The sequence below is a fragment of the Tinamus guttatus genome, unplaced genomic scaffold, assembly GCF_059628265.1.
Source record: "Tinamus guttatus ecotype Peru unplaced genomic scaffold, ASM5962826v1 Tinamus_guttatus_pri_ptg000947l, whole genome shotgun sequence".
Lineage (NCBI taxonomy): Eukaryota > Metazoa > Chordata > Aves > Tinamiformes > Tinamidae > Tinamus > Tinamus guttatus.
Window position 1 is genome coordinate 1 of NW_028289481.1, and position 27,688 is coordinate 27,688.

Consider the following 27,688-nt stretch of genomic DNA (forward strand, 5'->3'; position numbering starts at 1 on the left):
CCCCTGCGGGCGGAGCGCGGCGCTGCCGGGGGGAGGCGGGGCCACCCCGCCTGCGGTGACGTCACGGCAGCGCCCCGCCCCCGCACTACACCCCCCACAATGCCCCGCGCCGCAGCCTGTTTACGCTCCCGCCGCCGGCCACGCCCCCTCCGGCCACGCCCCCTCCACAGCCCCGCCCCGCGTGGGCCAAGCCCCGCCCCTTCCCGGCCGGTCCTGCCGGTCCCGCCATGGCGGCGCGCGCTGCCCGTCCCGGTTCCGATCCCGGTGCCGCTCCCGGTTCCGGTCCCGGTGCCGCTCCTGGTCCTGGTCCCGGTGCCGCTCCCGGTTCCGGTCTCGGTGCCGCTCCCGGTCTCGGTGCCGGTCCCGGTCTCGGTTCCGGTGCCGGTCCCGGTGCCGCCCGGGCCGCGCTGCTGCTGCTGCTGCTGCCGCTGGCGCTGGCGCTGCCGCTGCTGCCGCCGCCGGTTCCGGTCGCGCTGGCGCTGCCGCCGCCCGCGGGGCCCCTCGCGCCCGCCTGGGGCTGGCGGAACCTCTCGTGCCCCGTTTGCCGCGTCCTGTTCGGGGCGCTGGGGCTGGCGCTGCAGGTACCGCCCGAACCGGGACCGGGAACCGGGAACGGGAACCGGGAACCGGGAACCGGGAACGGGAACCGGGAACGGGAACCGGGAACGGGACCGCGAGCGGGGCGGGCGGGCGGGGCCGGCGCGGGGCCGTCACGGGGCTGTCACGGGACGGGAGCGGGGCCGGGGCGGGGACAGGGACGGGGACAGGGACGGGGACGCGCGCGGGGCGGGCCGGGAGCGCAGGGGGCCCTGGGGACAGGACCGGGATCGGGGCGGGATCCCGGAGCGGGGACGGGGCTGGAAGGGGCTGGGATTGAGACGGGAATCGGGAGCGGGGACAGGGAAGGGGTCGGGATGGGGACCGGGTCGGCGCTGGGATCGGGATGGGATTCCAGAACGGGACAGGCTGGGATGGGGCTGGGCTGCAGGTGGGATTCCGGAGCGGAGCTGGGGAAGGGATCGGGATCGGGGCCGGACTAGGGTGGGATCGGGGCCGGGCCGCGGATGGAGTCGGGATGGGATTCCAGAACGGGCTGGGCTGGGGTGGGATCGGGGCTGGGATGGGACTGGGATTGAGACGGGAATCGGGAGTGGGGACAGGGAAGGGGTCGGGATAGGGGCTGGGATTGGACCGGGGCTGGGATCGGGGCTGGGATGGGGCTGGGATTGGGACGGGATTCGGGAGCGGGGACAGGGAAGGGGTCGGGATAGGGGCTGGGATTGGACCGGGGCTGGGATCGGGGTTGGGCTGGGACCGGGGCCGGGACCGGGGCTGGGCCGGGGCGGTTCCAGAACGGGCCGGGCTGGGCTCGGGGCTGGGATTGGACCGGGACCGGGGCTGGGGCTGGATTTGGGGCTGGGATTGGGCCGGGAGCGGGACCGGAGCTGGGATTGGACCGGGATTGGGGCTGGGGTTGGGCCGGGGCTGGGACCGGGGCTGGACTCGGGGCTGGGATTGGACCGGGACCGGGGCTGGACTTGAGGCTGGACTCGGGGCTGGACTCGGGGCTGGGATTGGACCGGGATTGGGGCTGGGGCTGGGACCGGGGCTGGACTCGGGGCTGGGATTGGACCGGGACCGGGTCCAGGTCCCTCCCCGTGCGGATCGGTACCGGCCTCGCCGCCCCCGCAGCTGGAGCCCAACGTGGAGCGCGTGGGGCAGGCGGCGTCGCGCGTGTGCCGGGCGCTGCGGCTGGCGCGGGACAACGTGTGCGCGGACGCCGTGCGGCTCTTCCAGCGCGACGTGGTGGCCGCGTGCGCGCGCTCCGTGCTGCGCCCGGCCGAGGCCTGCGGGCTGCTGCTGGGCCCGCGCTGCGGCCGCTGGGACATCTACGGCGCGTGGAACGTGTCGCTGCCCGCGGCGCCGAAGCCACCGGTGCAGCCGCCCGCGCCGCCGCCGCCCGGCGCGCCGACCGCCCGCGTGCTCTTCCTCACCGACCTGCACTGGGACCGGCGCTACGCGGCGGGCAGCGAGCCGGCCTGCCCCGACCCGCTGTGCTGCCGCGGCGCCGCGCGCGCCGGGCCCGGCGGCGCCGGCTACTGGGGCGAGTACGGGCGCTGCGACCTGCCGCTGCGCACGCTGCAGGCGCTGCTGGCGCACGCGGCCGCCGCCGCGCCGCCCTTCGACGCCGTCTACTGGACCGGGGACATCCCGGCGCACGACGTGTGGCAGCAGCGGCGCCAGGACCAGCTGCACGCGCTGCGCACGGTCACGGCGCTGCTGCGGCGCCACCTGCGCGCGCTGCCCGTGTTCCCGGCCGTGGGCAACCACGAGGCCGCCCCGGTCAACGCGTTCCCGCCGCCCTTCGTCACCGGGAACCAGTCGGCCGCCTGGCTCTACGACGCCATGGCCGACGCGTGGCGGGGGTGGCTGCCGCCCGACGCGCTGCGCACGCTGCGGTGGGGCTGCATGCGTGGGGGTGGGGGGCGGGGGCGCCGTGGGGAGATGTGGGGATGGGGGGATGGACAATGGGGAGATGTGGGGATGGGAGGATGGACAATGGGGAGATGTGGGGCTGGGGGAGATGTGGGGCAGGAGGGCACCATGGGGAGATGTGCGGCGGGGAGATGTGGGGCTGGGGGGAGGCGTCATGGGGAGATGTGGGGTGCTGGGGAGATGTGGGGCAGGCAGGGGGGCACCATGGGGAGATGTGGGGCATGAGGGGCATGCACAATGGAGAGATGTGGGGATGGGGGAGATGCACCATTGGGAGATGTGGGGCTGGGGGGAGGCACCATGGGGAGATGTGGGGCACGAGGGGGAGGCACCATGGGGAGATATGGGGATAGGAGGATGCACAATGGGGACGTGAGGCTGCGGGAATGCATAATAGGGATATGTGGGATGAGGGGCATGCATCATGGGGAGATGTGGGGCACGAGGGGGCTGCACAATGAGGAGAGGGGGGACAGGGGAGATGCAGCATTGGGAGATGTGGGGCTGGGGGGATGGACAATGGGGACTTGTGGGGCAGGGTGGCTGCCGCCCGACGCGCTGCGCACGCTGCGGTGGGGCTGCATGCATGGGGGTGGGGGGCGGGGGGCGCCGTGGGGATGGGAGGATGGACAATGGGGAGATGTGGGGTGGGAGGGAGGCACCATGGGGAGATGTGGGGCGGGAGGATGCACAATGGGGAGATGTGGGGCACGAGGGGGAGGCACCATTGGGAGATGGGGGGCAGGAGGGGGAGGCACCATAGGGAGATATGGGGATGGGAGGATGCACAATGGGGAGATGTGCAGCACGAGGGGGGATGCACAATGGGGAGATGTGGGGATGGGGGGATGCACAATGGGGAGATGTGGGGATGGGAGGATGGACAATGGGGAGATGTGGGACACGAGGGGGGATGCACAATGGGGAGATGTGGGGACGGGGGAGATGCAGCATTGGGAGATGTGGGGCTGGGGGCATGTGCCATGGGGAGATGTGGGGCACAACAGAGATACGGGGCACGAGGGGGATGCACAATGGGGAGACGTGGGACAGGGGGGAGGCGCCATGGGGAGATGTGGGGCAGGGGGGATGGACAATGGGGACTTGTGGGGCAGGGGGGATGTGGTGGGGGGAGATGGAGGACAGGGGGGTGCACAATGGGAAGATGTGGGGCTGGGGGGATGCACCAGGGGGACGTATGGGGCAGGGGGACACAGGGCTCCTCCATGAGGCCATACGTGGGGCAGTGGGGCCGCGGGGCGCATGCCGAGATGCCGTGGGGCGCTCAGGGCTGATGGGGGGCAGAGGGGCTGTGGGGCGCCGTGGGGCTGGCGGGTGCGCAATGGGGCGACGCGGTTTGGGGTCGGTGTGGGGCAGTGGGGCCGCGGGGCGCCCGTCCCCCCCGTCCCGCCCCATAGCGCCCCTTGGGCCCCCCCAGGTTCGGCGGGTTCTACACGGTGCCGGTCCGGCCCGGCCTGCGCCTGGTCTCGCTCAACATGAACTTCTGCTCCGAGGCCAATTTCTGGCTGCTCATCAACTCCACCGACCCCGCGGGGCAGCTGCAGTGGCTCGTGGGGGTCCTGGAGGCGGCCGAGCAGCGCGGGGACAAGGTGGGGACGGGGACAAGGTGGGGACGGGGACAGGGACGGGGATGGGGACGGGGACAAGGTGGGGACGGGGACAAGGTGGGACGGGGACAAGGTGAGGACAGGGACAGGACAGGGATGGGATGGGGACAGAGATGGGATGGGATGGCGACAGAGCAGCACGGGGACAAGGTGGGGACGGAGACATGGGGGGGACGGGGACAGGGACGGGGATGGGGACGGGGACAAGGTGGGGACGGGGACAGGGACAAGGTGGGGACGGGGACGAGGGGGGGACGGGACAGGGACGGGGATGGGGACATGGGGGGGATGGGGATGGGGACGGGGACAGGGCGGGGACAAGGTGGGGATGGGGACAAGGGGGGGACGGGGACATGGGGGGGACGGGGACAGGGACGGGGATGGGGACGGGGACAAGATGGGACGGGGACAAGGTGGGGACAGGGACAGGACAGGGACGGGATGGGGACAGAGATGGGATGGGATGGCGACAGAGCAGCACGGGGACAAGGTGGGGACGGAGACATGGGGGGGACGGGGACAGGGACGGGGATGGGGACGGGGACAAGGTGGGGACGGGGACAGGGACAAGGTGGGGACGGGGACGAGGGGGGGACGGGACAGGGACAGGGATGGGGACATGGGGGGGATGGGGATGGGGACGGGGACAGGGCGGGGACAAGGTGGGGACGGGGACAAGGGGGGGATGGGGACATGGCGGGGATGGGGACGAGGTGGGGATGGGGACGAGGTGGGACGGGGACAAGGTGGGGATGGGGACAGGGACAGGGATGGGACGGGATGGGGACAGGATGGGGACGGGGCAGCGCGGGGACAAGATGGGGACAGGGACAAGGTGGGGACAGGATGGGGACGGGGCAGGGACGGAGACGGGGACAGGGACGAGGATGGGGACAGGACGGGGATGGGGACGGGGACAGGGCAGCGCAGGGACGAGGTGGGAACAGGGACAGGGATGAGGATAAGGTGGGGACAGGGACAAGGTGGGGACGGGACGGGGACAGGGACGAGGACGGGCGCGTGGGGACAGGACGGGGATGGGATGGGGATGCAGGGATGGGGACGGGGACCAGACAGTGCAGGGACAAGGTGGGGACAGGGATGGGGATGGGATGGGGACGGGCGCACGGGGACGAGAGCGGGGGCCACACGAGGACAGGCGCACAGGGACAGGGACGGGGACAAGGTGGGGACGGGGACGGAATGGGGACGTGGGGACAGGGACGGGGACACGGGCCCGGCGCCGCTCACGGTGCCGCCGCGCAGGTTCACATCATCGGGCACATCCCGCCCGCGCACTGTCTGCACAGCTGGAGCTGGAACTACTACCGCATCGTGGACCGGTGAGCGCGGGGCTGTGCGGGGCCGTGCGGGGCTGCGTGGGGCCATGTGGGGTGTGCGGGGCCATGCGGGGCCATGTGGGGCCATGCGGGACCATGCAGGGCCATGCAGGGCCATGCGGGGCCATGCAGGGCTGCAGGGGGCCCTGCGGGGCCATGTGGGGCCATGCAGGGCCATGTGGGGCCGTGCGGGGCTGCGCGGGGCTGCGCGGGGGCCATGCAGGGTGTGCGGGGCTGCAGGGGCCATGCGGGGCCGTGCGGGGCTGTGCGGGGCCATGCGGGGCTGCATGGGGGCCATGCAGGGCCATGCGGGGCCATGCGGGATCGTGCGGGACCATGCGGGGCTGCGGGGCCATGCGGGGCTGCGCGGGGCCATGCGGGGCCATGCAGGGCTGCGCGGGGCCATGCGGGGCCGTGCGGGGCCATGTGGGGCCATGCGGGGCCATACGGGGCCGTGCAGGGCCATACGGGGCCATACGGGGCCGTGCGGGGCCGTGCGGGGCCATGCAGGGCTGCAGGGGCTGCACGGGGCCATGCGGCGCCGCAGCGGCCGCGCTCACCCGCGCGCGCAGCTTCGAGGGCACCATCGCGGCGCAGTTCTTCGGGCACACGCACCTGGACGAGTTCGAGATGTTCTACGACGAGGAGACGCTGTCGCGGCCCGTCTCGGTGGCCTTCGTGGCGCCCAGCGTCACCACCTACATCAACCTGAACCCCGGTGGGTGCCGCGCGGCGACGGCCGGTGACACCGCGGTGACGCTGCGCGCCCCGGGGACACCGTGTGCCCTGGTGACACTGCGCGTCCTGGTGACACTGCGCACCCCGGTGACACCGTGTGCCCCAGTGACACCATGCGCCCCGGTGACACCGCGGTGACGCTGTGCGCCCCGGGGACACCGTGTGCCCTGGTGACACCACGTACCCTGGTGACACCACACACCCCGGTGACACCGTGTGCCCCAGTGACACCATGCGCCCCGGTGACACCGCGGTGACGCTGTGCGCCCCGGGGACACCGTGTGCCCCGGTGACACTGCGCGTCCTGGTGACACTGCGCACCCTGGGGACACCGTGTGCCCTGGTGACACCATGCATCCCGGTGACACCGCGGTGACGCTGTGCGCCCCGGGGACACCGTGTGCCCCGGTGACACTGCGCGTCCTGGTGACACTGCGCACCCCGGTGACACCGTGTGCCCCAGTGACACCATGCGCCCCGGTGACACCGCGGTGACGCTGTGCGCCCCGGGGACACTGTGTGCCCTGGTGACACTGCGCGTCCTGGTGACACTGCGCACCCTGGGGACACCACGGTGATGCCGTGCGCCCCAGGGACACTGTGCATCCCGGTGACGTTGCGTGTCCCGGTGACACTGCACATCCCGGTGACGCCATGCGCCCCAGTGACACCGCGTACCCCGGTGACACCGCGGTGATGCTGTGCGGCCCGGTGACACCATGCGCCCCGGTGGCCCCGGTGATGCCACGTGCCCTGGTGACACTGTGTGCCACGGTGACGCCATGCGCCCCGGTGACACCCCAGTGACACTGGTGGCCCCGGTGACGCCATGTGCCCCGGTGACACTGTGTGCCGCGGTGACGCCATGCGGTGACGCGCCCCGGTGACACCGCATGCTGGGTGATGCCAGCGGCCCTGGTGACGCCCCGGTGACACTGGTGGCCCCGGTGATGCCGTGTGCCCTGGTGACCCCATACACCCCGGTGACACTGCACACCCTGGTGACGCCACACGCTCCGGTGACACCGCACCCCGATGACACCAGCGGCCCCGGTGACGTTGTGCACCCCGGTGACATTGCGCGCCCCGGTGACACTGCGCACCATGGTGACGCCCTGGTGACACCGTGCGCCCCGGTGATGCCATGAGCCCTGGTGACCCCACACGCTCTGATGACACCACGCACCGGGTGACCCCGTGCGCCCTAGTGACGTTGTGCACCCTGGTGACATAGTGCGCCCCGGTGACACTGTGCGCCCTGGTGACACCGCACACCGGGTGACACCGGCGGCCCCGGTGATGCTGTGTGCCCCGGTGACCCCATGCGCCCCGGTGACCCCGTGCGCCCCGGTGACCCCGTGCACCCCGGTGACACCGTGTGCCCCGGTGACACTGTGCGCCCCGGTGACACCGTGCACCCCGGTGACACCGTGCGCCCCGGTGACGTTGGCGGTGCCGGTGACACCGTGCGCCCCGGTGACACTGCGCGCTGTGGTGATGCCATGCGGTGATGTGCCCTGGTGCCACCACGCACCCCAATGACATCGTGCACCCCGGTGACGTTGGCGGTCCCGGTGGCACCGGCAGCCCCGGTGACACCGTGCGCCCCGGTGACGCCGCGCCGCCCCCGCAGGCTACCGCGTGTACGAGGTGGCCGGCTCGTACCCGGGCAGCTCGCACGCCGTCCTGGACCACGAGACCTTCATCCTGAACCTGACGGAGGCCAACGCGCCGGGCGCCGCGCCGCGCTGGCGCCGCCTGTACCGCGCGCGCGACGCGTACGGGCTGCCCGGCGCCTCCCCCGCCAACTGGGACCGGCTGCTGCGGCGCTTCCAGGACGACGAGCGCCTGTTCCAGCGCTTCTGGTTCCTGCTGCACAAGGGGCACCCGCCGCGGGAGCCGTGCGGCGGCGCCTGCAAGGCCGCGCTGCTGTGCGCGCTGCGCACCGGCCGCTCCGGGGACCCGGCGCTGTGCCGCCCGCTGCGCCCCGCGCTGCCCTTCGAGCGCGTGCAGGAGCTGTGGCGGCAGCGCCGCTTCTGCTGACGCGGCGCAATAAAGCGGTGATGGCCGCGCTGCTGCTGCTGCTGCTGCTGCTGCTGCAACGGGTTCGTTGGGGACCGAGCGCCGCGGAGCCGCTCGCTGCGGCGGCCGTGGGTCAGGGCGCATGCAGGGGGCGGCGCACATGCGCCGTGCAGCCCTGCAGTCACCATGCAATGCAGCCCCACCAGTCACCGTGCATGCAGCCCTGCAGTCACCATGCAATGCAGCCCAACCCCTCACCGTGTGCATGCATGCAGCCCTGTAGTCACCGTGCATGCAGCACAACCCCTCACCATGCATGCGGCCCTGCAGTCACCGTGCAATGCAGCCCTGAAGTCACCGTGCATGCAGCCCCCCCACTCACCGTGCATGCAACCCTGCAGTCACCATGCAATGCAGCACAATCACTCACCATGTGCATGCAGCCCTGCAGTCACCGTGCAATGCAGCACAACCCCTCACCGTGCATGCAGCCCTGCAGTCACCGTGCATGCAGCCCTGCAGTCACCATGCAATGCAGCACAACCACTCAGCATGTGCATGCAGCCCTGCAGTCACCGTGCATGCAGCCCGACCCCTCAGCATGTGCATGCAGCCCTGCAGTTACCGTGCAATGCAGCACAACCACTCAGCATGTGCATGTAGCCCCCCCACTCACCATGCATGCAGCCCTGCAGTCACCATGCAATGCAGCCCAACCCCTCACCATGCATGCAGCCCCCCCACTCACCATGCATGCAACCCTGCAGTCACCATGCAATGCAGCACAACCCCTCACCATGCATGCGGCCCGGCAGTCACCGTGCAATGCAGCACAACCCCTCACCATGCATGCAACCCTGCAGTCACCATGCAATGCAGCACAACCCCTCACCATGCATGCAGCCCTGCAGTCACCATGCAATGCCGCGCAACCACTCACCGTGCATGCGGCCCCCACTGAGCATGTGGCACTCCTGCATCACTGTGCATGCAGACCCACAGTCACCATGCATGCAGCCCAAGCGCTCGCCGTGCATGCACCGCACTCAACATGCATGCAACCCCTGCAGTCACTGTGCATGCAGCCCAACCACTTGCCATGCACGCAGTCCCGCCATCCCCACGCATGCAGCCCCACTCACCATGCATGCAGCCCCATTGCCTGCACATGCAGCCCCACAGTCCCCATGCACACAGCCTGCACCCACTGCACATGCAGCCCTGCAGTCACCACACATGCAGCCCCACTCAGCATGTATGCAGGGCGCTCGCTGCACCTGCAGCCCCATGGTCCCCATGTGTGCAGCTGCACTCACGGTGCATGCAAGCCCATTCACTGCACATGCAGCCCCGCGGTGCCCGTGCATGTAGTCACACTCACCATGCATGCAGTCACATTCCCCGTGCACGCAGCCACACTCACCATGCGTGCAGTCCCATGCAGTCCCATGCATGCAGTCCCATGCAGTCCCATGCAGCTCCCCTGAAGGAGCGGCAGCGCCCGCAGCAGCGGTGCAGCCCGGCCGCGCTCTATGGGGCAGCATCACGCGCCTGGCGCTGGCGCCGCCTGCAGCGGCCACGTGGGGCTCCGTGGGGCACGGGGTGGTGTGGGGACGTGTGGGTTTGGCCATGGGGCACCGGGTGCTGCGGGGATGTGTGGGGCTCCGTGGGGCTGCGGGGCTCCGTGGGGCAGTGCGGGGGTCCCGTGGGGCTCCGTGGGGCAATGTGGGGATGCTGCGGGTTGGCCTTGGGGCATGGGGCAGTGTGGGGTCCCATGGGGCTCCGTGGGGCTGCAGGGCTGCTAAGGGCTCTGTGGGGCTCCGTGGGGCTGTGGGGGTCTCTGTAGGTCTCTGTGGGTCTCCGTGGGTCTCCGTAGGGTCTTCCAGGCGTGGGTGCAGAGCCCCACGGAGCCCCACAGAGCCCCACAGCATCCCTACACCACCCCACAGAGCCCCACGGAGCCCCAGAGCAGCCCCGCAGCCCCACAGAGCCCTACAGCCCCACGGAGCTCCACAGCCCCACGGAGCCCCACGGGATCCTGCACTGCCCCATGCCCCAAGGCCAACCCGCAGCATCCCCGCACTGCCCCACAGAGCCCCATGACATCCCCGCACTGCCCCCTGCGCCCTGTGAGGAAGGGGACCCCATCTGCCCCACGGTCCCCTGTGCCCCCCACACACACGCCGGCTCCTGCCCTCCTGCAGCCCCAGCACCCGCGCATGCAGCGCTGCCCCTGTCCCATGACCTGTGGGGCCGGGCCGTTCCCCTGCGGGCAGAGGCTGCGCCCCCGTGCAGCCCCGTGCAGCCCCGTGCAGCCCTGCAGCCCCGCGCAGCCCCACGCAGCCCCACGGCCGCCCCGCACGCCCCGCCTGCCGCTGTCGCGCCCCACGCCCCACACGCGGTTGGCAGCCACGGGCTGCGCGTGCAGCGGCACCTGGTCCTGCGGGTCCAGGAGCTCCAGCGGGCGGCTCTGCAGGCGTCGCAGCAGCGCCCGGCCCTGCGCAGAGCCGCGTGAGGCTGCGCGGGAGGACGTGGCGGGACACGGGGGCCATGAGGGCTGTGGGGCAAAACAGGCGCCATGGGGCCACGGGGAATGCAGGAGGCCGTTGAGGGCCATGAGGGATGCAGAGCTATGGGGCCGTGTGGGGCGGCATGAGGGACACAGGGACTGTGGGGCACGCGGGGGCTATGGGGCCCATGGGGGCTATGGGGCACGCAGCTGCTATGGGGCACGCAGCGGCTCTGGGCCCTCACTCACCGCGGCAGCGCTGTGGGGCGGCAGCGAGAGCCGCCAGATGCAGCTGTTGACGGCTGCAGGGACTGCAGGGACTGCGGCGCCTGCGGCGCCTGCATTGCAGCGACTGCAATGACTGCAGCGGCTGCAATGACTGCAATGACTGCAGCAACTGCAATGACTGCAGCGACTGTAATGACTGCAATGACTGCAGCGGCTGCAGCGGCCCCGCACGCAGGGCTCCCTGCGCACCCACCGGCTGCACTTGCAGCTCCTCGTGCAGCTCCAGCTCCGCATGCAGCTGCGGCTCCGGCTGCGGCTCGGGGCAGCAGTGCAGTCCTGGGGGGGCGCAGCGGGTTGGCCGGGCCCACGTGCATGCGGTGCTGCCGCTGCGGCCGCTCTCACCTCCTGCGTGTCCCTGTGCCCCGCGCGTGTCCCCGTGCGTCCCCATGTGTCCCTGCGTGTCCCCATGTGTCCCTGCGTGTCCCCACATGGCCCCGCGTGTCCCCACATGTCCCCAGCTCATCCCCACACATCCCCACATGTCCCTGCCTGTCCCTGCATGTCCCCAGCGCATCCCCAGCATGTCCCCATGTGTCCCCGTGCTGCCCCCATGCATCCCTGCATGTTCCCAGCGCATCCCCATGCATCCCTGCACATCCCCACGTGTCCCCCCACATGTCCCTATGCGTCCCCACGTGTCCCCAGCACACCCCTGTGCTGCCCCCCGTGTGTCCCCACGTGTCCCCACGTGTCCCCATGCGTCCCCACACGTCCCCACGTCCCCATATGTCCCTGTGTCTCCCCACGTCTCCGCAGGGCACCGCAAGGGGGCGCAGGGGGCACAGGCAGGGCCGGGCTCGTGGGGGCCGCAGCGGGACGGGAGGGGACACGGGGACACGGGGACACGGGGACATGGGGACATGGGGACATGGGGACATGGGGACACAGGGACACGGGGACACGGAGACATGGGGACACAGGGACACGGGGACACGGGGACATGGGGACATGGGGACATGGGGACATGGGGACACAGGGACACGGGGACACGGGGACATGGGGACACGGGAACACGGGGACATGGGGACACGGGGACATGGGGACAGCGGGGACACGGGGACACGGGGACACAGGGACACGGGGACACGGGGACACGGGGACACGGGGACATGGGGACATGGGGACATGGGGACAAAGGGGACACGGGGACAGCAGGGACACGGGGACACGGGGACACGGGGACATGGGGACATGGGGACATGGGGACAGCGGGGACACGGGGACACAGGGACAGCGGGGACATGGGGACACGGGGACACGGTGTCACCTGTGGGACAGCACAGAACCGAAACACCAAAAGTTCCACAGGAACCTAAGGAAAAATTCCTAACAACGGAGACAGAGCCCCGGAACAGGCTGCCCAGAGAGGTTGTGGAGTCTCCTTCTCTGGAGATCTTCAAACCCGCTTGGATGCAGTCCTGTGCCACGTGCTCTAGGTGACCCTGCGTGTGCAGGGGTTGGACTGGGACGGAATGGACCGGACCGGACCCGCACCGACCCCGCCGGACCAGACTCAACCAGCACTGACTGGGCCTGACCCGCAGGGAGGGCCCAACTGGACCGGACCACAGTGGACCAGGACCAGCCGGCACCAACCGGGCCTGGCCCGGACCAACCGGCCGTGGGCAGCACCAGCCCAGCTGGACCCGACCAGCAGCAGCAGCACCGGGGCCGCCGGATAGGGGGGATGTGGGACGTGTGGGGCAGTGCAGGGTGCGTGGGGCTGTGTGGGGCGCATGGGCCCATGCGGGACGTGTGGGGCGTGTGGGGCAGCCCCAGCCCCACGTTCCCGGCACCACCAGCAGCGCCCGGACGGGGCAGGGGGACTTGGAGCCCAGACGGGGCCGGCGCCGTCGTGGAGCAGAACCGACCAACCGGACCGGGCCGGAGCGGCACCAGCGCCGGGGCTGGAGCTGCAGCAGCACCGACCGCAGTGGGGGGTGCAGGATGTGGGGCGCTGCAGTGGGGCAGGACATGAGATGCTGCAGTGGGGGGCAGGATGTGGGGCTGTGGGGCACTGCAGTGGGGGGCAGGATGTGGGGCTGTGGGGCACTGCAGTGGGGTGGATATGGGGCGCTGCGGCATCGCGCAGGCCATCGAAGCAGCAGGGCCCAACACAGGACAGTGCCAGCCCCAACAGGGTGGAAGAGGCCGGGACAGCGGGACGGACCGGCCGGAGCGCTGCAGCGTGACACGGAGCGCTGCACGTGCAGCACGGCATGGCACGGTATGGCACGGCATGGCACGGTATGGCACGGCACGGAGCGCTGCCGTGTGCCATGGCACGGAACTGCAGCACGTGCAGTGTGCCACATGCGGCACGGCACGGTACGGTACGGCACGGCACGGAGCGCTGCCGTGCGCACAGCACAGGACAGCACGGCGCAACGCGCGCAGCAGCGCAGCCCTGCACGGCACAGAGCAGCGCGGCAGGGCACGGTGCAGTGCGCTGTGTCACGGCACCGTGTCCTGCAGCGCAGCGCACTGCAGCATGCACAGTGCAGGCCTGTGTGGCATGCGCGGCACTGTATGGCACGGCCCAGTGCAGTGCATGCGGGACGGCACGGTGCAGCACATGCAGCGCGGCACTTCATGGCATGGCACAGCCCGGTGCAGCGCGCACAGCACTGTATGGCAGAGCACAGAGCAGTGTGCACGGCGCAGCACTGCACGGCGCAGCCCGGTGCAGCGCGCACAGCGCTGTATGGCACAGCATGGAGCAATGCAGCGCGCACGGCACGGCCCAGAGCGGTGCATACAACACGGCGCAGCACGGCCCGGTGCATTGTGCACAACACGGCACTGTATGGCGCGGCCTGACCCGATGCAGCGCGTGCAGCGCAGTGCTCTACGGCCCGGCGCGCCGTGTCCCGGCGCAGCGCCCCGTTGGGGTCCCTCGCAGCCCCGCGCTGCGTGTCCCCCTGTCGCGTCCCCCTGCGCACACTGCCCGGTGCGCAGCCGTCCCCACGGCCCAGGCTGCAACGGCGAGTCCTGGTGCAGTGCAGTGTGTACGGTGCAGTGCAGTGCACGGTGTGCGGAACAGCATGGCGCGGTGCAGTGTGCATGGTGCAGTGAGTACAGCACAGCACCGTGCAGTGCAGGGTGTGCAGAGCAGATCAACACAGCGCCATGTGCATGGTACAGCGCAGTGCAGTGCAGTGCAGCACGGTGCAGTGCTGTGTGCATGGTGCCGTGCATCACACTGGGTGCAGAGCAGCTCAACGCAGTGCAGTGTGCATGATGCAATGTGTACAGTGCAGTGTGGTGCAGTGCAGGGTGTGCAGAACAGCACAGTGCCGTGTATGCGGAACAGCATGGTGCAGTGTGTGCATGGTGCAATACAGCACAGTGCAGTGTGTACAGTGCAGCACGGTGCAGCGCAGTGCATGCAGAGCAGCTCAATGCAGTGCTGTGTGCATGGTGCAGTGCAGCACAGTGTCACATGCATGATGCAGCACGGCACTACGTGGAGCGGCACCCGCGGTACCGTGCGACGCAGCGCAGTGCAGCGCGGCACTGGGCAGCAATGCAGTGCCCCGGGCACGTGCGGACGGGGGACCCTGGGACCAGCTGCAGCAGTTGGGGGGCAGGTTGCAGGGGGGCTCTGTCCAACCACGATGCCGCTGCAGCCGGCACCATGCAGTGCAATGCAGCTCCAAACGGCACCAGCGCTGCAGCGCAGCAGGGCACGAGGCAGGGGGTGTTGGGCGCTGCAGCGCTGCAGCAGCATGCATGGTGCATGATGGCATTGGGAGCTGCAGCTCAGCAGCACACGCAGTGCAGGGTGGCGCTGGGCGCTGCAGCAGCATGCACGGTGCAGAACGGCAGCGCTGCAGCCAGCGGGTGCCGCACGCCGGGTCCTGCACAGCTGCCCCGACGGGCGCTGCAGCCCCGGGGTCCTTGGGGTGGCAGCGCTGGGGACAGGGCAGGAGCAGCCGTGCAGCGCGGTGCAGCGCAGGGGCAGCAAGCGCGGCCCCGGCACCTGCAGTGCAGGGCACGTGCGCTGTGGGTGCAGTGCCCATGCAGTGCGGTGCAGTGCCCATGCAGTGCGGTGCAGTGCCCATGCAGTGCAGGTGCAGTGCCCATGCTGCACGGGTGCAGTGCGGTGCAGTGCGGTGCAGTGCCCATGCAGTGTGGCTGCAGTGCCACGCCACATCCGGGTCCCCGCCGTCCCCATCCCCCCGGTGGCCGCAGTGCAGGGACACAGCGCGCCGGCTCCTGCTGCCTTTATTGCGCGCGCGGCCGCGGTTGCAGTCGCATTGGTGCCCGCGGACGGACTCGGCGCGGGGTCCCCCCATGGCGTCACGGGGTCCTGGTGTCACCATGTCCCCCCGCAGTGTCCCCGTGTCCCCCCGCGGTGTAACAGGGTCCCAGGTCCTTCTCCGAAAACATGGGCTTCCAGAACCCCCGTCTGCCCCCGCAGCGTCTCGGTACCTCCCTGCGGCGTCGCCGGGTCCCCCCTGCAGCCTCCCCGTGTCCCCTCCCAGTGTCCCCAGGTCCCTCTGCAGTGTCACCGCGTCCCCCCATGGTGTCAGCGGGTCCCCCCGCAGTGTCCCCAGGTCCCGCTGCATTGTCACCAGGTCCCCCCATGGTGTCCCCAGGTCCCGCTGCATTGTCCCCGGGTCCCCCCTCGCCGTCCCCGTGTCCCCCCTCGCCGTCCCCGCGTCCCCGCTCGCCGTCCCCGCGTCCCCGGCCGCAGCGCAGCAGGTCGGCGCGCAGGCTGCGCGGCGCGGGGGCGGCGGTGCCGGCGCTCAGCGCGGCCGCGCTGCCGTAGCGGTAGTAGCGGTCCCCGCGCAGCACCGCGAGGCCGCGCGCGTCGCACAGGGCCGCGTCCGCGCGCTGCAGCGGCGGCGGCAGCGGCACCGCCGGCCCCACGCGCCGCGGCGTCGCCGACAGCTCCACCAGCCGCAGGCTGCGCCCTGCACGGGAGCGACCGCGTGGCGCCGTGGCACCGTGTCCCTGACATGTCCCCCCGTGTCCCTGACATGTCCCCATGTCCCCAGCATGTCCCCAACATGTCCCCGTGTCCCCCGCATGCCCCCACACTGTGTCCCCATGTCCCCGTGTCCCCCGTGTCCCTGACATGTCCCCGTGTCCCTGACATGTCCCCGACATGTCCCCGTGTCCCCCACGTGCTCCCACACTGTGTCCCCATGTCCCCGACATGTCCCCCCATGTCCCTGACATGTCCCCGTGTCCCCAACATGTCCCCATGTCCCCGTGTCCCCCGTGTCCCTGACATCTCCCCGTGTCCCCAACATGTCCCCAACATGTCCCCGTGTCCCCCGCGTGCCCCCACACTGTGTCCCCATGTCCCCGTGTCCCTGACATGTCCCCATGTCCCCAACATGTCCCCGTGTCCCCGTGTCCCCCGCGTGCCCCCACACTGTGTCCCCATGTCCCCGTGTCCCCCGTGTCCCTGACATCTCCCCGTGTCCCCAACATGTCCCCGTGCCCCCCTGTGTCCCCAACATGTCCCCGCATCCCCGTGTCCCCCCATGTCCCTCCGTGCCCCCCCCATCCCCAACATGTCCCTGTGTTCCCGTATCCCCCGCGTGCCCCCACACCGTGTCCCCCCGTGTCCCCAACATGTCCCCGTGTCCCCACATGCCCCCAGACAGTGTCCCCATGTGTCCTCCCGCGTCCCCATGTTCCCGTGTCCCCTCGTGTCCCTCTGTATCCCCCCCATGTCCCCCTGTACCCCCCTTTTCCCCCATGTCCCCCGTGTCCCCCCCGTGTCCCCGCGCACCCTGGATCACGTAGAGCTTGTCCGATCCGGGGCAGGTGAAGGCGGCGTCGGCGCCGCTCAGACCCAGTTCGTCCCGCAGCGCCCGGGGGTAGCCCTGGACCCGGCGGAACCCGCGGCCCAGGACGTAGATGGAGACCTGGGAGCCCTGCGGGAGCGGGGACGGGGACAGGGTGACACCGGGGACGGGGACACCGGGGACACCGGGGACAGGGACAGGGTGTCACCAGGGACAGGGACGGGGACAGGGTGTCACCGGGGACGGGGACATCGGGGACACCGGGGACAGGGACACCGGGGACACCGGGGACACCGGGGACAGGGTGACACCGGGGACGGGGACACCGGGGACACCGGGGACAGGGACGTGGCGTCACCAGGGACAGGGACGCGGCGTCACCGGCACCGCCAGTGACGCCAGGGACACCAGCAACATCAGTGACGCCGATGACACCAGCAACACCAGTGACACCAACACCGCCAGTGACACCGGCAACACCGGTGACACTGGTGACACCAGCACTGCCAGCAACACCAGTGACACCAGTGACACTAGCAACACCGGTGACACCAGCAACACCAGTGACACCGGCACTGCCAGCGACACCAGCAACGCCGGTGACACCGGCGTCACCAGTACCGCCAGTGTCACCGGCACCACCAGTGACACCAGTACCACCAGCGCCACCAGCAACACTGGCGTCGTCAGCACCTTGGGGCACCCGGCGGGGACAGCCCCGGGCACCCTGGTCCCCAGTGGGGACAGTCCTCACCTGCCCCGGTCCTCAATGGGGACAGCCCTGGGTGCCCTGGTCTGAATGGGGACAGTGCCCTGGTCCCCAGTGGGGACAGCCCCAACCTGCCCCGTGTCTCAGCGGGGACGTCCCAGAGCTGCCCCTGTCCCCACACACAAGGACAATGTCGCCACATGTCCTGGTCCCCCAAGGTGACGTCCTCACGTGTCCTGGCCCCTGGGGTGATGCCCCCCTTGTCCTACGGGTGACCTGCTCAGGCCCCCCTGGTGCTGGGACCCGATGTCCCCAGGCCACCGCCCCCATCCCGCGGTGACATCCCCGAGCCAGTCCCGCTCCCCACAGTGACGTCCCCGAGCCACCCCGTCCCATGGGTGACGTCCCCAGGCTGCCCCGTCCCATGGGTGACACCCGGGGCCGCCCCGTCCCGCGGTGACACCCTGTCCCGCGGTGTCACCTGGATCAGGTACATCTTGTTGTCCCAGGAGAAGGCGGCGTCCACGGGGCCCTCCAGCCCCGGCCACGCGTGTGACAGCGGCCAGGGGTGCCACCCGTCCCGGTGCGAGTCCACGCGCCAGTACAGACCCCCTGCGGCAACGCGGTCAGAACCGGACCGGGACCGGGACCAGGACCCGGGCCCACACCTGGACACGGAGCCGGAGCCAGACCTGGACCTGGACCGGCTCCTGGACCCGCACCCAGACCTGGACCCGGACCCACAGCCGGATCTGGACTGGGACCTGGAGCTGCACTGGGACCCGCACCCAGACCTGGACCTGGACCCAGACCCGGACCCACTCCCAGACCCGCACTGGGACCCGCACCTGGACCCACGGCACCACCCGAGCCAGGACCACAGCACCGCACGGACCCACGTGACCGAACCCAGACCCGGAACCAGACCCACAGCACCGAACCTGGACCTGGACCCAGCCCCACCCCCGGCCCCACATCCCCATCCCCATCCCATCCCCATCCCCATCCCCATTCCCATCCCCATCCCATCCCCATCCCATTCCCATCCCATCCCCATTCCCATCCCCATCCCCATCCCCATCCCCATCCCCATCCCATCCCCATCCCCATTCCCATCCCCATCCCATCCCATCCCCATCCCCATCCCCATCCCCATTCCCATCCCCATCCCATCCCCATCCCATTCCCATCCCATCCCCATTCCCATCCCCATCCCCATCCCCATCCCCATCCCCATCCCATCCCCATCCCCATTCCCATCCCCATCCCATCCCATCCCCATCCCCATCCCCATCCCCATCCCCATTCCCATCCCCATCCCCATCCCATCCCCATCCCCATTCCCATCCCCATCCCATCCCATCCCCATCCCCATCCCCATCCCCATCCCCATCCCCATCCCCATCCCCATTCTCATCCCCATCCCCATCCCATCCCCATCCCCATCCCATCCCCATCCCATCCCATCCCATCCCATTCCCATCCCATCCCCATCCCATTCCCATTCCCATTCCCATCCCCATCCCCATTCCTATCCCATCCCCATCCCCATTCCCATCCCCATCCCCATCCCATCCCCATCCCCATCCCCATTCTCATCCCCATCCCCATCCCATCCCATCCCATCCCATCCCCATCCCATCCCATCCCATCCCCATCCCATCCCATCCCATTCCCATCCCCATCCCATTCCCATTCCCATTCCCATCCCCATCCCCATTCCTATCCCATCCCCCATCCCCATCCCCATCCCCCATCCCATCCCATCCCATCCCCATTCCCCATCCCATCCCATCCCATCCCATCCCATCCCCATTCCCCATCCCATCCCATCCCATCCTATCCCCATCCCCATCCCATCCCCATCCCATCCCCATCCCATCCCATCCCCATTCCCATCCCATCCCCATCCCCATCCCCATCCCCATCCCATCCCCATCCCCATTCCCATCCCCATCCCATCCCATCCCCATCCCCATCCCCATCCCCATCCCCATTCCCATCCCCATCCCATCCCCATCCCATTCCCATCCCATCCCCATTCCCATCCCCATCCCCATCCCCATCCCCATCCCCATCCCATCCCCATCCCCATTCCCATCCCCATCCCATCCCATCCCCATCCCCATCCCCATCCCCATCCCCATTCCCATCCCCATCCCCATCCCCATCCCATCCCCATCCCCATTCCCATCCCCATCCATCCCATCCCCATCCCCATCCCCATCCCCATCCCCATCCCCATCCCCATCCCCATCCCCATCCCCATTCTCATCCCCATCCCCATCCCATCCCCATCCCCATCCCATCCCCATCCCATCCCATCCCATCCATTCCCATCCCATCCCCATCCCATTCCCATTCCCATTCCCATCCCCATCCCCATTCCTATCCCATCCCCATCCCCATTCCCATCCCCATCCCATCCCCATCCCCATCCCCATTCTCATCCCCATCCCCATCCCATCCCATCCCATCCCATCCCCATCCCATCCCATCCCATCCCATCCCATCCCATCCCATTCCCATCCCCATCCCATTCCCATTCCCATTCCCATCCCCATCCCCATTCCTATCCCATCCCCCATCCCCATCCCCATCCCCCATCCCATCCCATCCCATCCCCATTCCCCATCCCATCCCATCCCATCCCATCCCATCCCCATTCCCCATCCCATCCCATCCCATCCTATCCCCATCCCCATCCCATCCCCATCCCATCCCCATCCCATTCCCATCCCCATTCCCATCCCCATCCCATCCCATCCCATCCCATCCCCATCCCCATCCCATCCCCATCCCCATCCCCATCCCATCCCATCCCCATCCCATCCCCATCCCCATCCCCATTCCCATCCCCATCCCCATCCCCATTCCCATTCCCATCCCCATCCCCATTCCCATCCCCATCCCCATCCCCATCCCATCCCCATCCTCATCCCATCCCATCCCATCCCCATTCCCATCCCCATTCCCATCCCATCCCATTCCCATTCCCATCCCCATCCCCATCCCATCCCCATCCCCATCCCATTCCCATCCTATCCCCACCCCATCCCCATCCCATCCCCATTCCCATCCCATCCCCATCCCCCATTCCCATCCCATCCCCATCCCCCATCCCCATCCCCATTCCCATCCCATCCCATCCCCATCCCATCCCCATCCCCATCCCCATCCCCATCCCCATTCCCATTCCCATCCCCATCCCCATTCCCTATTCCCATCCCATCCCCATCCCATCCCCATCCCCATCCCCATCCCCATTCCCATCCCATCCCCATTCCCATCCCATCCCCATTCCCATCCCATCCCATCCCCATCCCCATCCCATCCCATCCCATCCCCATCTCCATTCCCATCCCATCCCCACCCCATTCCCATCCCATCCCCATTCCCATCCCCACCCCATTCCCATCCCCATTCCCATTCCCATCCCGCTCACCGCGGAACGCGTAGACGCGGCCGTCGTCGTCCGACGCGAAGGCGTCGAAGGGCATCGGGCTGCAGCGGTCGCTGGCGGCGTCGGAGCCATTACCGTGAGCGCGGTGACCGTGACCTGCGGAGGCGGCGGGATGGCACCGGGACGGGGGGACATGGAGGGGACATAGGGGGGATACGGGGTGACGCGGGGGCGGCCCGGAGGGGACATGGGGGGACCAGCATGGAGGGGACATGGCGGGGACGCGGGGGGACACGGGTGGGGATAGACCCAGATGGGGACACGGAGGGGGAATCGATCCAGATGGGGACACAGGGGGACCAGCCCAGAGGGGACACGGGGGGATTGACCCACATGGGGACACAGGGGGACCAGCCCAGAGGGGACACGGGGGGATTGACCCACATGGGGACCAGCCCAAAGGGGACACGGGGCCACACGGGGGAACACGGGGGACTGGGCCAGGTGGGGACACAGGGGGATAGACCTGGATGGGGACACGGGGGGACCGGCCCAAAGGGGACGGTGCAGGGAGGACACGAGGGGACCAGCCCGGAGGGGACACGGGGGGACAGACCCAAAGGGGACACATGGGGACCGGCCCGGCTGGAGCCCCAGGGCCCTGGGGACACGTGGGGGCTGCAGGGCCGGGTCCCCAGGATTGCTGTGGGGCCGGAGCGGGGGGACCCCAACGTGGAGCAGGGAGACCCCAATGTGGAGCGGGGGGACCCCAACGTGTGGGTCCGGGGGGGGCTCCATGGGGACGGGGCCATGGGGGGCTCCATGGGGACCCCGGGATGGGGGTCCTGGACGGAGACCCCGGGGAGCAGCAACGGGGACGGGGACCTGGGACGCAGGGCTGGGACACGCAGGTGGTGGGGACATGGGGGTGCTGGGGACATGGGGACACGTGGGACATGGGGATATGGGGGTGTTGGGGACATGGGGGTGCTGGGGACACGAGGGTGCTGGGGACACGAGGGTGCTGGGACATGGGGGTGTTGGGGACATGGGGCTGTTGGGGACAGTCCCTGGGCAGGGTCCCCAGGTACAGGTCTGGGGGACACGGGTGCAGGACACACAGGGGGTGTTGGGGACATGAGGGTGTTGGGGACATGCGGGACATGGGGACAGGGCATGTGGGACATGGGGACACGTGGGACATGGGGACACGTGGGTGCTGGGGACACGTGGGACATGGGGACACGCGGGACATGGGGACATGGGGACACGCGGGCCAGGCGGCCGCGGCGCTGCCACCTCTGCCGGGGCAGGGCAGGAAGTAGTCGCGCAGGTCGCGGGCGGCCCCGTCGCGGCCGAGGTCCCTGTTGTCCCCGTTGTCCCCGCTGTCCCCGCTGTCCCTGTTGTCCCCGTTGTCCCTGTTGTCCCCGTTGTCCCCATTGTTCCTGTTGTCCCCTTTGTCCCCGTTGTCCCCGCCGGGGACGCGGAGCCGCCGGAACCAGTGCCCGCGCAGGCAGTAGAGGCGGCCGAGCCAGCGCAGGGCGGCGTCACAGGGACCCGGGGACACCCCGGCCAGTGGCTTGGCCACCCGCAGGGCCAGGTCGAAGGACAGCACCGTGTCACCTGTGGGATGGGACATGGGGACATGGGGACATGGTGTCACTGTGGGGACAGCACCGTGTCACCTGTGGGAGGGGGACATGGGGACATGGTGACACCATGGTGACAGCACCGTGTCACCTGTGGGATGGGACACGGGGACATGGTGACACTGTGTCCCCTGTGGGACAGCACCGTGTCACCTGCGGGACGGGACATGGGGACATGGGGACATGGTGACACTGCGGGGACAGCACTGTGTCACCTGCGGGAAGGGGACACGGGGACATGGTGACACTGTGTCCCCTGTGGGACAGCACTGTGGTGAAGGACAGCACCGTGTCACCTGTGGGAGGGGGACACGGGGACATGGTGACATGGTGTCACTGCGGGGACAGCACCGTGTCACCTGTGGGACGGGACACGGGGACACGGTGACACTGTGTCCCCTGTGGGACAGCACCATGTCACCTGTGGGAGGGGACACAGGGACACGGTGACACCGCGGGGACAGTGCTGCGATGGCAGCGAGTCCCCTGCGGGACAGCGCCGCATCTGAAGGGTGACACTGCATCCCCTGCGGGACGGTGCTGCAGTGACACGGTGTCACCTGCGGGACAGCGGGACGGTGTCACCCGCGGGATGGTGCCGCGATGGCACCGTGTCCCCTGTGGCACCGCGGGGTGGCACCGCACGGTCCGTGGGGGTGGCACTGCGGCACACGGGGACACCGTGGGCAGCACCACGGGGTGACACCGCGGGGGTGGCACCACGTGTCGTGTGGGGGTGGCACCACGTGTCGTGTGGGGGTGGCACCGCGGGGATGTCACCATGTGTCATGTGGGGGTGGCAGCGTGTGGGATGTCACCGCACGGTCCGTGGGGGTGGCACCGCGTGTCCCCGTCACTCCCTGCAGCCCCCGCTGCCCCCGGACCCACACCGCCCCCTGCCCCACACCGCCCCACACCGCCCCCCCGTCCCCACACACCCTTGATGAACAGGGCGCTCTCCCCCCCGCACTCCTCTCGGTGACACTCCACGGCCGCGTCCAGCCCCCCGGGGACCCCCGGGAACTCGTCCCCGACGGGGCGGGGGAAGCCGGCGCGGAGCCGCCCCCCGGCGAAGGCCCAGACGCGCTGGCCCTGCGCGACCCACGGGCGTCAGCGCGCGGGGTGGGGAGGTGTGGGGCGGGGTGGGGCGGTGTGGGGCCAGCCCCATGGAGACAGCCCCACAGGAACCAGCCCCACGGGAACCAGCCCCACGGGAACCAGCCCCACTGAGACCAGCCCCACTGAGAGCAGCCCCACTGCAACCGGCCCCACCAGGTCACCCACCCAGGCCAGCCCCCTCCTGGGCCCAGACCCACAGGGAGACCCCGTGGGACAGGGCCCCCCCCAGCCAGACCCACGGGACCCGCCAGGACCAGGGAGATCCCTGGGGCAGAACCTCCCGCAGGTGCTTCTGCCCCACATCCCCATCCCCACATCCCACCCCACATCCCACCCCACATCCCACCCCACATCCCCACCCCACATCCCACCCCACATCCCACCCCACATCCCACCCCACATCCCTGCCCCACATCCCACCCCACATCCCACCCCACATCCCCACATCCCCGCCCCACATCCCGCCCCACATCCCGCCCCACATCCTGCCCCACATCCCCACCCCACATCCCGCCCACATCCCACCCCACATCCCCGCCCCCCACATCCCGCCCCACATCCCCACATCCCCGCCCCACATCCCCGCCCCACATCCCGCCCCACATCCCGCCCCACATCCCTCCCCACATCCCACCCCACATCCCCACATCCCCATCCCCACATCCCACCCCACATCTCACTCCACATCCCCGCCCCACATCCCCATCCCCACATCCCGCCCCACATCCCCCGTGCCTGGAACAGGTAGAGGCCCTGGTGCTCCTGGGGGCGCTGGATCCGCAGAGCGGCCTCCACGGGACCCTCCAGCTCCGGCCACAGCGCGGCCTGAGCCCGGCGCCGCACGGCCCCGTGGGACACCTCGAACACGTGGGCGCCTGCGACGTGTGGGGCGGCCTGACCCACGGCCACGGCCTGACCCACGGCCTGACCCACGGCCATGGCCTGACCCACAGCCACGGCCTGACCCACGGCCCGACCCACGGCCTGACCCACGGCCATGGCCTGACCCACAGCCACGGCCTGACCCACGGCCTGACCCACGGCCTGACCCACGGCCATGGCCTGACCCACGGCCACGGCCTGACCCACGGCCTGACCCACGGCCCGACCCACAGCGCCCCATGGCACCCGCAGCCTCGTCCTGCCCCATAGCCCCGTCCCCCCGCGCTGCCCCCACCTCGGAAGAGCAGCAGGGTCCCGTTCTCGCTGAGCGTCGCCGCGTCGAAGCCGACGTCGTCGGTGCCGTTCCAGTCCCCGCACAGCTCGGACAGCCCTGATGGACGGGTCAGCGCGGGACGGGCTGCCCCACGGCGCCCCACAGCGCCCCCACTGCCCCACAGCGCCCCCACTGCCCCATGGAGCCCCACGGCGCCCCCACTGCCCCACAGCGCCCCCACGGTGCCTGCACTGCCGCATGGCGCCCCCACTGCCCCACAGCGCCCTCACTGCCCCACGGCGCCCTCACTGCCCCATGGAGCCCCATGGCGCCCCCACCGCCCACAGCGCCCCCATGGTGCCCACACTGCCCCACGGAGCCCCATGGCGCCCCCACTGCCCCGTGGAGCCCCCCATGGTGCCCACACTGCCCTGCAGAGCCCCACACTGCCCCATGGAGCCCCATGGCCCCCCCCCCACTCACAGCGCCCCACAGCGCCCCACACTGCCCCATGGAGCCCCATGGTGCCCCCACTGCCCCACGGCGCCCCACTCCAGCCCGCAGTGCCCCATGGGACACCCCACGCCCCCCCAGCGCCCTGCCCCACACCGCGCTCTCACCGGTGTCGTTCAGGGGCGGCTCCGTCCCCAGGGGGGGTCCCGCTCCCAGCGAGGCCGATTTCCGGTGGGCCCTGGGGGCCGCAGCGGCGTCGGCACCGGCCCCCGCAGCCCCACGGCTCCCACGGCCCCCTGTGCCCCATAGCGCCCCACAGCGCCCCACAGTGCCCCACAACCCCCCACGGCCCCCGGCGCCCCATGGCCCCCTGTGCCCCATAGCGCCCCACAGCGCCCCACAGCGACCCACAGCGCCCCACAACCCCCCACAGCCCCCGTCGCCCCATGGCCCCCACTGCTCCCAGGGCCCAGTGCCCCACGGCACCCAAAACCCCACTGCCCCCAGCGCCCCACAGCGCCCCACGGTGCCCTGTGCCCCACAGCCCCCCGTGCCCACCCCACGCTCACAGGGGCCGGGCGCAGCCGAGCGCCAGGGCCCAGGCCAGGGCGAGGGCGGCCGTGGGGCAGCGCATGGCGGGGGCGGCTGCTGCGGGCGCTGCTGCCGTCCCCTATATGGGGCAGCGGCCGTTGCACAACCCGGCGCGCGGCGCAACCCGCCCCACAACCTTCGCCCACGCGCGGGGGGCACGTGGGGACGGCACCGTGTGGGGCAGCCCGGCCCCACGGCGGGACCCGCCGCAGCCCCAGCCCCCCGTGGGGCAGGAGGGGGCCGCGGCCGTGGGGCGGGAGGGGGCGGGGGGGGGCTCTGCCCCACACGTGTGGGGCGCGGGGGGGGGGGCCGGCCCAGCCCCTTCCCGGCACGGCCCCCCCGGCAGCCCCACTGCTGGGAAGGGCCTTGGCCCAGCCCCACGGAGCCTGTTTGCTCTGGCACCTGCCCCACGGGGAGGGACGGACGGGAACAGGGAGCCGGAGCGGGAAAACGGGGACGGGAATGGGAACGGGGACAGGGACGGGGACGGGAATGGGAACAGGGATGGGAATGGGGATGGGGATGGGGATGGGAACGGGGATGGGAATGGGGACGGGGAGGGGAAGGGGATGGGGACGGGGATGGGGACGGGGATGGGAATGGGAATGGGAATGGGGACGGGGATGGGGACGGGGATGGGAATGGGGCCGGGGTGGGAAGGGGGAGCGGGAATGGGAATGGGAACGGGGACAGGGACAGGAATGGGAACAGGGATGGGAATGGGGACAGGGAGGGGAATGGGAACGGGGATGGGGACAGGGACGGGAATGGGAACAGGGATGGGAATGGGAATGGGAAGGGGGAGCGGGAAGGGGCCCAGGGACACGGGAAGGGCCCAGGGCGGCAGCGGGTCCGGCCGGGCGCCCAATCCCATCCCAGGATCCCGGATTCCAGGGCCTGGGGCCGGAGCCGCCCTGGGGGGTTGGACCCCCCCCCCCGTGGGTCCGGTTGGGGCTTGGCCAGGATGGGGGATCCCGGGATGGGCGATCCCGGGGGGAACCAGGGCCGGGAGCGGCTGCTCCGGGGGGCGGCGGCACCGGGAACTGTGAGCGGCCGGAGAGGGAGGGGGCGAACGGCCCTGGGGTGGGAATGACCCCGGGATCTGAATGACCCTGGGGTGGGAATGACCCTGGAATGGGAACGGCCCCGGGGTGGGAATGGGCCTGGGGTGGGAACAGCCCCAGGAGCTGCCCACGTGTCCGGAGCAGCCGCTGCTCCCGTTGGCCCCATCCCTGGCCCCGCAGCGACGTCCCCGTCCCCGTCCCCATCTCCATCCCTGCAGCGATGTCCCCTCCCTGCAGCAACGTCCCTGTCCCCGTCCCTGCCGGAACGTCCTTGCAGCGACGTCCCCATCCTCATAGCGATGTCCCTGTCCCCGTCCCTGTCCCCGTCGCTCCCGTCCCTCCCGGCCGGAGCAGGAGGCAGCGCAGGGAGCGCCGGCGGCTCCGGGAACGGGGAGCCCTTCCTGCCCGCAGAGCAAACACCCCGGGAGGCTCCTCGGGGCGGCGGGTGGCACCGGCTCCGTGTCACCGCTCCGGGTGCTCCGTGTCGCCGCTCCAGCCATTCCAGGTCACCGCTCCGTGTCACCGCTCCGGGTGTCACCGCTCCAGGTGTCACCGCTCCGGGTGCTCCGGCCACTCGGGCAGCTCCGGCGGCTCCGTGTCACCGCTCCAGCCATTCCATGTCACCGCTCCAACTGCTCCGTGTCACTGCTCTGAGTGTCACCGCTCCGGGTGTCACCGCTCCGTGTCACCGCTCCAGGCACTCCGGGTGCTCCGGCCGCTCCGGCCGCTCCGGCGGCTCCGTCCCTCAGTGACTTGGC

General features: G+C 70.4%; 2 protein-coding genes across 2 annotated transcripts; one reads left to right on the plus strand and one right to left on the minus strand.

Moving 5' to 3' along the window:
* Window positions 1-449: 449 nt before the first annotated feature.
* LOC148590973 (sphingomyelin phosphodiesterase-like) lies at window positions 450-8,245 on the plus strand (the record flags this gene model as incomplete). Its single annotated transcript, XM_088538252.1, has 6 exons — window positions 450-581; window positions 1,693-2,459; window positions 3,935-4,106; window positions 5,391-5,467; window positions 6,037-6,182; window positions 7,836-8,245. Coding segments are annotated over 6 exons (1,704 nt in total), but the record flags the coding sequence as incomplete, so codon positions are not given.
* A 1,509-nt stretch (window positions 8,246-9,754) lies between these two features.
* On the minus strand, window positions 9,755-25,909 carry LOC148590974 (hemopexin-like). Its single transcript, XM_088538253.1, has 14 exons — window positions 25,845-25,909; window positions 25,443-25,513; window positions 24,844-24,939; window positions 24,402-24,541; window positions 23,486-23,639; window positions 22,366-22,521; window positions 22,198-22,254; window positions 20,941-21,054; window positions 17,977-18,107; window positions 16,771-16,915; window positions 15,773-15,940; window positions 11,215-11,297; window positions 10,594-10,721; window positions 9,755-9,791 (listed from the first exon to the last, which is right to left on the minus strand). Exons 1-14 carry the CDS (start codon window positions 25,907-25,909, stop codon window positions 9,755-9,757), a joined length of 1,545 nt encoding a protein of 514 aa, XP_088394379.1.
* Between the last annotated feature and the right edge of the window lie 1,779 nt (window positions 25,910-27,688).

Excerpts from the sequence above, each read along its gene's own strand:
- LOC148590974 (XM_088538253.1), bottom strand. The coding sequence starts at position 25,909 with ATGCGCTGCCCCACGGCCGCCCTCGCCCTGGCCTGGGCCCTGGCGCTC. Across the intron at positions 22,255-22,365 it reads CCGCGTCCCCGGCGGGGACA|GCCGCGACGGGGCCGCCCGC; the intron begins ACGGGGACAAAG and ends ACAGGGACCTCG. Across the intron at positions 21,055-22,197 it reads CCTGCCCTGCCCCGGCAGAG|GTCACGGTCACCGCGCTCAC; the intron begins GTGGCAGCGCCG and ends CCGCCTCCGCAG.